The sequence below is a fragment of the Egretta garzetta genome, unplaced genomic scaffold (assembly GCF_000687185.1).
Source record: "Egretta garzetta isolate BGI_Z169 unplaced genomic scaffold, ASM68718v1 scaffold768, whole genome shotgun sequence".
Taxonomy (NCBI): Eukaryota; Metazoa; Chordata; class Aves; order Pelecaniformes; family Ardeidae; genus Egretta; species Egretta garzetta.
The window spans coordinates 1,552,433-1,561,591 of NW_009260594.1; the positions used below are offsets into that span (position 1 = coordinate 1,552,433).

Genomic DNA, 9,159 nt, shown 5'->3' on the forward strand with positions numbered 1-9,159 from the left:
CTGGGCGGGAGCCGGGCACCGGGCACCGCCTGCTAGGTTTGTGTATGTTATGTACATATACACACACATATGGATCATACGTATAGCTACATGTTTATATACTCCCTTATAAATGTATGTTACATATTTTGATAATTTATGGTTTCCTATATTATACCCGTTGGGGAATATGTATTTTGGGGGTATCCTTCCAGCCCCAAAGTGACAAACACTGGTGTGCAGCGGGGCACCGGAGGAGGCAGAGCTGTAGGACACCATTTGTGCAGCACGTGCAGAACGCAAATGGCTGCATCAGCCCCAGGCCCCCCGTGAGCGTCAGCATCGATGGTCCCATATGGACGCTTTCGCACTCTGTGCCCCGCAGGTGCAGGGTCTAAACGCGTAACTGCTGGCAGGATCAGACCCTCAGGTACTGCTAACATAGTTCTTACTTTTAGTCCGTGGTTCTGGGAAAACATCCCGATGCAGCTCCTCTTATTAGCAAAATGCAGGACGTGTTTGTGAATAAGCCTTATAACCATGCAGTTAGCACTGAAAACCCATCCGGCGCTGTAATTAATGCCTTTGGTGTAGATGGAGACAGTGCAGCGTGACGGGCTCCTCACTCACCCAGACGCTGAAGTCCACTGGGAGGTGGTGACAAGGCAAAGCAAGGCAGAAATTTGGCCAACCACGTGAATGTTTTTCCTCCCCCTCACCCTCTACCTTTGCCCCTGCCCTCGCACTGCGTTCCCATCAGAAGCAGTCAGACCTCCTCCACCACGATGTTCAGAGTGAGGGTATTCCTGCAAAAAATCCTGATTCTTCTGCACGTTACTACATGTGTTGTTGTTGGCAAAACACTGATGTTACTGTTCCCTAATGCCATGAAAAGACACATCCTAAAACAGGGTGAAAAGAGCAGAATGAATGAGAATCCAAAGTTCAGCTACGAAAACTGGGGTCCGACTTTTTTCAGCTTCAAGTATTTGCTCTTTGTGCTGAAGGTGAAGTGGAGGAGGCTGGAGGATGAAGCCTATGAGGGATATCCCGCTCCCAACACACCGGTGGTGACTTTCAACGGGGACATTCGTCACCTCTTTGATTTCATGCAAGGTCAGTACATCGGCCGCGTAGTTGGGGTTGGTTTGCTAAGATGGCAAGTGAGGAGAAGAAGCTGCTGAGGGAACAGGGACAGGCAGCCAGCACGAGAACGCGTGACAGAGCAGACCAGACTAACAGCACTCATTAGACAAAAAAGATGCAGCACATTCATGCCAGCTGTCTGCCTCTCAAATGTCAAAAATAACCTGTGTTTATAATCCTGGCTGCAATATCCCTTCAAGCCTGTAAGCTTATGAACGTCTTGCAAAAGCTGGCTCTGCCTGGAAATACCCCTTCACTGAAAGCCAAGATAATTATTTGTTTTAGGGAGAGAAGACCCAGAATCGGAACCATGTGCAGTGATTCACGAGTGCTGGCTGTCATTCCCTGTATGTAAAGTCCCACACCAGCTCCCTCAGCCAGCCTAAAGCCCAGAAAGTGCACAGTGGTTTTTTCCAGCTTCAAAGCAGCTAGAAATAAAATGGAAGAAAAAGAAGTTGCTTTGTACTTTGTCCACTGCCTCCCAACTGAGGTCTCTGTAGAATGTGGAATTAATCATTAGTCTCGATCCCCATGGGAGGGATTACATCCTTCTCTAACTCTGCTTTTCTAATTTTATATATATATATGTTGAAAATAGGATACAAAATTGGAAAAGAGATACCAAGTGCTACAGGAAGGTACCCCCTTTATTAGATGCTTTAGGATGTGAATCCATGCTAGCAGCAGTTTTTGAAGTAAAGCCCAGCCAGAAGGAAAATCTTGAAGAAATTTCAGATCATTTACCATGACCATAGACTAAAAGAGGTGCTTAAAAATCCTGCAAGTTCTCTTAAATCGAAGCCTTATGATCCATTAAACAGATGCTAACACCTGTGGGCACATACTGTGTTAATTTTTAAGCAACTGCATGGACACTTTTGCCGGTGGCTTGTGTAACATCAGTTTAATAAATGATAATACATTACCAGAGATCTGTTTGGACAGGAAATTGCGGAAATACATTGAAAGCATGAAAGCCCGTCATGCGTGACTGAAAAGTGCTGCTTCAACTCAGCTCAGCTAGAATTGACACCTCTGGAAAAAAAAAAAAAAAAAAAAAAGACATATCCAGTATGTTCATTAAACAGCATTAAGACATCTCTGAACCACTGTCCTTTCAAAAACCTCATAGATGATCATATTTAGTGGTTTTGAAGTTCCTTTGTACAAAAGATCTCGGGGAGGTGTGATGTGCTCTACAGGCTGTATGTCCATTTTAGATCAGTTCCCTATCCCAAAATGTTGGTAACATGAGAAGTGGCTCTTGTGATGAGGGCGCGAGAGGAGCCGTGTGACTGCATGGTGCCTTCTGCCTTTCCTGGGCTTTACCAAGGAAAGGATCCCCTTCGGTTAAGCTCATTGCCATATCCGGCACAGGTCAGAGCCAGGCTAGGGAAAAGAAAGCATCTTTATGCCCATTTTGCACAGATGCAGATGTTCTGCTGCTGATTTTAATGTCCTCAGAAGAAAGTTATGGGAGAAGTGACTTAGCTACTATTGCCCGGGAAATTCAGCGTCAGAGGCTCAATTCAGTGTATGTATTTAATTCTGTCCTTCCTCCCTCCACTGATTTAACTACAAACTGTCCTGTTTTTTTTTCCAGATAACCGACCTTTAATCCTGAATTTTGGAAGTTGCACCTGACCTTCATTTATGTTAAAATTTGATGAGTTCAACAAGCTCATCAAAGATTTCAGCTCAATAGCAGATTTCCTTATCATCTACATTGAAGAAGCTCACGCAGTAGGTACGGTACAAACATCACAGCAATGCCTACCAAAACTTCAGACATGTTATCATGTTCCTTTAGGAAGAAAAGCATGTTAGCAAAGGAGGGAACTACAAACAGGAAAGCAATCTTCCTCAAATCAAAAGTGGCAATACCAAATCTAGGCACCAGTTTGTGTCCTTAATTCTCTAAAAGGTTTTACTCACACATTTGACTTCATACCAAGGCACTCCTGCTGAGGACACTCCTCTCTATGAAGGTGAAGCACATCATTATATCTTTACAAATCTTCCTCGCAGTGTTAGTAGAGCTCCTTTTGGAAGGGAGAAAACAAAAAAAAATTCCAAGAACAAAGGTTAAGTGTATGATGCCAGTGTGTTACACGTTTTTAAAAAAAAAAAGCTAACATCTCAAGAACAGGATGCAGACTCCAACTTGAAAAATTTAGCAAACACACTATGCACACTCTTATCTACACTGGACTCTAAGTAACACATTGGCACTGATTTTATCCCAGGGTTAAGGTGGTTTTCTAAAACGTAACGTTTACAGTTTCCGAATTTTCTAACAATACATCACTTTCAGTAGTGTAGAAACACAGTAACTCAGTCAGTCATCAAAAACTTTTACTAGTTTCTACTTTACCAGGAAGAGTTGTGTGCAAATGCATGTTTCTGAAAAAGGAAGGTGTGCCTTGGCTCAAATGTTTCACTTCTCACAAATTGGAAATTTTGGTTTATAGGCTTAATAAGTCAAGCAGGATGAACAGTACAATTGTTGCCCCTGTACTAAATGAGCAGGTATCAGCTGATGGCACTACTTACCATTGTAAAATCCCCTCCGTACCAACAATTTTGACAAACTTTACCCAAATAGGATATATGTGTGTCCCCCTGATATCTTTCTAGGGTTGATTTATGTGGGAAAATTTCAGCTAAAATACATCAAATATTTACAAATCCACAGCAAGGGGAAAATACAATTTGCTGAAATTAAAGGAAAAAAGAATAGCTCTTGGGACCATTTATTTGAAAAGCTCTAGTGTTCTCATACTCTGAGGGGGAGCTTTCATTTCATGGCAAGTTTTGGTGCTAGGAGTAAATTGCAGTATTCTTTTAACACAGTCTCGGGACGTGACACACAGTACATCGCCACCCTTCACACCTATTAAAAATGCTCCTTGCTAAATCCCTTTTTAATTTGTTTTAGATGGATGGGCTTTTAAGAACAATATTGTTATTAAAAATCACAGAAGCCTTGAAGATCGAAAAATTGCAGCACAATTTCTTTGGAAAAATAATCCTTTATGTCCAGTGGTTTTAGACACTATGGAAAACCTGAGCAGTTCAAAATACGCTGCATTGCCAGAACGACTGTATCTGCTTCAAGGAGGAAAGGTCATCTACAAGGTAAAAAATATCAACAGTAATAATGAGCACAATATATTGAGATTTTTAAATTTCAAAATAATTGGGAATGCTTTACATTTAACAGTCAGTATTTCATTCTGTTTGAGAGCTAAAAGTTTTACAATTTGCAGTAACTGTGAAGAGCAAAGGACTTGCAGTAAAAGCAGTCTGGGCCTTTTTAACGTACGTATTTGATGTACACCTCAGTCTTGCTCAAATATTTATCTTCTGGTTCATTAGGAAGCCTAGGTACACCTAAGCTGGGGGATCCAGGAACGCTTTCCAGCTCCAGGATCCAGACGCTGGCCCTGTCCCAGTTACGCAGCAGGGTGTAACCTGTGCACACACCAGCTCCCACGCAATGGCTGTCAGGCAAAGGAAGCCCAAGCACACCTGCCCACAGTTCTGGTGCAGCTCCTGTGCTCTAAAGGACTTCTGCTTTGCCTACTTGAGCATCACCATATAATTTTATTGGCTTTGCAGGGAGGAGTGGGGCCTTGGAATTATCACCCCCAGGAAATACGCACCATCCTGAAAAAACTGAAATAGAAAAAGCAGAGGACTTCAGAGTAAAGACTATCTGGATAAAAAGGCTCAATGAATAAGTTTTCACAGACCTAAGAAGAAAAAAAAATAATTTAAAAATAGCAATAGAGACAACAAGAAAAAGAATAATGTATGTGTATCTAAAGAGCATCCATAATGTGGTTCATTATGTGTTTGTATAGAGTTTTTCAAGTCTCATCACTACAACCCCAACTACTGCACCGTAGGACCTCACTATGCTTATACCGCGTGCAGTAACAAATAGTAGCCGGGTCCACTGAGCTGTCAGGACTGGATACCAACATTTACATTTGCGATAAATATCGTGCAGGATAAACTTCAGGGGTGGTAACATTTGCAAAAGTCGACTGGCATGCAAAACAACCGATTTCACATTATTAAGATTCTCTTTTTCTTGTATATGTACAATTTTCCTAAATGTTTACTTTCCCTGACTTCAGAAGGCTTCTCAATAAGACAACCTCTGTCAACATTTGTTTCTATTAATACTTGTGATGACAGTCATAGCATAAAGCACGGACGGCTGTGACCTGATTGTAGAAAATATTTATAGAAACAAGGGATTGATCTGAAATTATTAAAAATCTAACACAGCACTTCATATGGCTTCAGATTATTTCCCTCCCCACCCTGCCCCTTTCCCCCCCGGGTTATTTCTAAGCATTCGTAGACGTTTATATTCATCCCACTAATCATGAACAGCTTGAGTTGATGAGAAAGTTACCAATTTAAGAACTTCTGAAGGACTTGTTTGACAGTAGGAAGTAATACCTTCCATTGAAGTATTTCACGCTTTTTTTTTTTTTTTCTATTTAACTCAGAGTGCAAGGGAAACATTTTACAGGAAATCAAGTTTTAATTCATATATTAAGAAAGCCTGATATAAACATACCAATTTAAATGGACTCAGTTCAAGTGTTCTAGGGTAACAGTCTAGGTTATAAAACTAGAAAGCTGTTACTACAATTAATAGGAGTACTGCATTACATACATTACACAGTGGGGAATACATACTACATCCACGCCTTCAAAAACCACTGTAATACAAGGGTTTAATAATAAATATTCTCTGTGCTACACATATCAAAATATAACTTCTTTATAAAAAAATTGAGGTACAAATTTAAGCTGGACTTAAGTGTTTTCTGCTGTGCCTTCTGCCATCACCCGGTGCACTGATACAAAATGATCAAAGGCAGATTTGATGATAAAACGCAAGTAAGTGGCTTGGAAATCAGGAAGCTGTAGAAGGAAAAAAAAATGTTATTGCATTCTCTGTAGTAACATAACTATCAAACAACATTTGCAGAAGTTTGTTAGACAGAAGGATCTAGATATTTCTGTGGCTGTTTTCAAATTACACATAAATCAAGCTCTTTGAATACATCTAGCCAGCTTTAGAACTTTTTTAGATGACAGCAACTCAAAAAAAGTCCCATCGCTCCCGAATACAGCAGCCTTAAAGGCAGCGACTGAAGGAGGAAAGATTGCCACACTTCTGGAAAGAGCTCTTTCACATTGTTGGGAGCAGTAGGCAGTTGCAATTTCATACCATAATCTACAAAGGAGCAGTTGAGAAGTGCAATTTCCTACCATGATCTACAAATTCCTGTATCTAACATCAATTTAACAATAACTGTAAATAAAGACACGTTTTGTTTTTTCATGGTTTCTCCCCAGTTAGTCTAGACATCCCATGTCATGAACCACTACTGATGTACACTGCAAATACTCACTGGAAATTCTTCCATTTGAAGCTGTCCTTCTGTGTGTTGCAAATCTAGAAAATACATTTTAAAGCAAGTAATGAATCATAATGTCCAATGCTGTGAAAATTTTTCACTGGACTTCAGAGTTCAAGAGACCAGGAACTTACACTGCATATAGAAATTTTTTTTTTTTTTTTTTTTTTTTACAAGGTGATTTAAGAGAACAAGTACTTTTTGCAATATCCCAGTGTATATATATATCCCACTCATTACGCTGTTTTATAAAATGTCACCCAAGAGGCATTAAAAAAACCACCCAAACCAAATAAACAATGTAGGAAGTGGCAATCTATTATACTATGTAAGTCTGGTTTTAATTTTTGGAACATAAAATCAAGTGCACAAGTAGTGCTTTTAGCCCTTACACAGCATTTTACATCTCCAAACTGCTACGCAGACCATCAGTGTTCATAAACTCCCATTTAAATGTGTCTATTACATTACATTTAATAAAATAATCATCAAGCCACACTTGACTACTCAACAAACAGACATAGGGCTAAAGTAACTCACTGAAAAGATTACAGTCTGTCAACTGTGATAAAAAGGATGGGTTTGTATCTGTATGGCTAAACAGAACCTAACTGAAAATCTAACTCAATTTTATAAGCGTAATTTTACAGACTACGTATACTTAGTCAAAGGCATAAAATTAAGATTTATCTTTAGAATAAAGAGTATAGCTTCCCAATGTATTTGTGTAACATCTTTATCTAAAAATGCATTTTTCAAGTTTGGAAAATGGTGCTATATAGCACCATGCTACATGACTGGAAACCTGGCTATTTTTCAAAAACGTCCATGTTTTCACTCAATGTTTAAAGAAACCAATGGGGAAGCCAAAGAACTTGATATTATGTATGCATAAAGTAATAGTTCCCTCCAGAAGAGCACCCAATAATTCAGGCACCCAAGGTGAAAATGCAATTAAGTTACTGTGAGAACCTACTCCGTGGTATAGTATCATAAGCATTTTTTATAGGAAAGCAACACACAATTAAAACACTAACCCAGACTAACTAAAATTAAGAAAAGTAGTCTAGGTCACAACTGGCAGTGACCAAGGCTGGCAATGTTCTCAGACACCTGCCAGGGCACACATCTTACTGTTATCCTCTCTTGTTTTGCTAGAAAAAAAACACACATTCAAGCTTCATTAGCAACTTTGGTTTTGATTATTTATCTCAGTAGTAACAATAAAAGTCAGTCAGAATCCTTCCTAGTTTGCCTAACACAGGCTTTGTTATTCTAAAACCTAGAAATAGTAAATGAATCACCAAATACAAAGATCAATGTTATTCCCACAAAATCCCCGCTGCTTCAATTCACAATCTTACCTTTTTCAATGCAGTGTTCAAAACCTACTGGGTCTTTAGATACACTTCTTTCAATCCTTAAGGTCCGCACTAAAATACACATACATTTAAAATATTAATACAAATTTTGATTCTTTATTGATAATGATATTTACTGCATCACTTTTCATCTACAAAGCACTTTAAAAGCATTAACTAATCCATTCGTCCTCTAACTTATGGGGTAGGACTATAATACAATCACCATCCTCATGTTCCAGGTTGGACAAACAATGACAAAGTTTCATGTCTTTTGCATAGCCTCTGCTAATTAATGGTCGAGCTCCTGTCTCCATGCTCTGACCTCGTAACAGTCCTTTCCATTTCAGAACTCACATTTTCCTTCACATTATTTAAAAAACCAAGACTGAGAGAGTTCTGTCCTATGAAATCATAAAAATAAATATTCAAAATAAATCATTAAAAGACTAAGTATTATAGTCCTGTCCATTAAATTAGAATAGCCATCACTGTGCAACAGGACAGTTAATTACAAGTTCAATACAAGGTGTATTGTAAGAATTTGTAAGAACAAAACAAGTGCAGGTGGGGGAGATTTTCCATCTTTTTCCAATTTATTTATGAAAAACTTTGGACGTGGAGGACAATGGCTTCGTTAAGCTAAACAAAGCTTTATGAATAATTAAGCTTTATGAATCTGTTAAAGTGACTACTTACAGATTCAACACTATTGTGACAATTTATATATAGACACATACACATATTTTAACATAGTACATATTACATACTGCAATATACAAAGTCTTACCCAAATAACACTGGATTGAGACTTTGCTGATTTTTACACATTTAGGGAAACCAATAATGAATTCCTGTGGGAACATGCCTGTCGTCGTCCAAAACGTTTCCAAACTTCTGTGGAGAAAAAAAGGACAAAACCCCCACCTGTGGCTCTCCATCTATAACCATCTTGAAATTTATCACAAAAAAAAAAAAAAAAAGGAAAAAGCTGCAGAGTCATTTTCATTTGGAGTATTTTAAGCAAACCCCTGTGTGACAACAGGGAAGCTCTCTGGAGGTATTAATACTTCAACGTTCAGGCTCTGTACCCGAGCAGTGCCACTGAAGGACTCACGAATGGGGGGGTAGGGTGCGAGAAAAAGAGTTAAATTATGTTAATTTAAGAAATAAATTGCCCGCCAACACGAGCGGGTAAGCAAAACGCAGAGCCCGGCAGCGACGGG

The 9,159-nt window shown here is 39.1% G+C and overlaps 2 protein-coding genes across 2 annotated transcripts; one reads left to right on the forward strand and one right to left on the reverse strand.

Annotated features, from left to right (window-relative positions):
• Positions 1-764: 764 nt before the first annotated feature.
• On the forward strand, positions 765-5,427 carry DIO1 (iodothyronine deiodinase 1). Its single transcript, XM_009644652.2, has 4 exons — positions 765-1,095; positions 2,729-2,872; positions 4,064-4,263; positions 4,747-5,427. The coding sequence occupies exons 1-4, from the start codon at positions 765-767 to the stop codon at positions 4,810-4,812; spliced, it is 741 nt and encodes a 246-aa protein (XP_009642947.2). The 3' UTR covers positions 4,813-5,427.
• A 196-nt stretch (positions 5,428-5,623) lies between these two features.
• On the reverse strand, positions 5,624-9,153 carry HSPB11 (heat shock protein family B (small) member 11). Its single transcript, XM_035900229.1, has 4 exons — positions 8,724-9,153; positions 7,937-8,005; positions 6,567-6,610; positions 5,624-6,072 (listed from the first exon to the last, which is right to left on the reverse strand). Exons 1-4 carry the CDS (start codon positions 8,872-8,874, stop codon positions 5,965-5,967), a joined length of 372 nt encoding a protein of 123 aa, XP_035756122.1. The 5' UTR covers positions 8,875-9,153; the 3' UTR covers positions 5,624-5,964.
• Between the last annotated feature and the right edge of the window lie 6 nt (positions 9,154-9,159).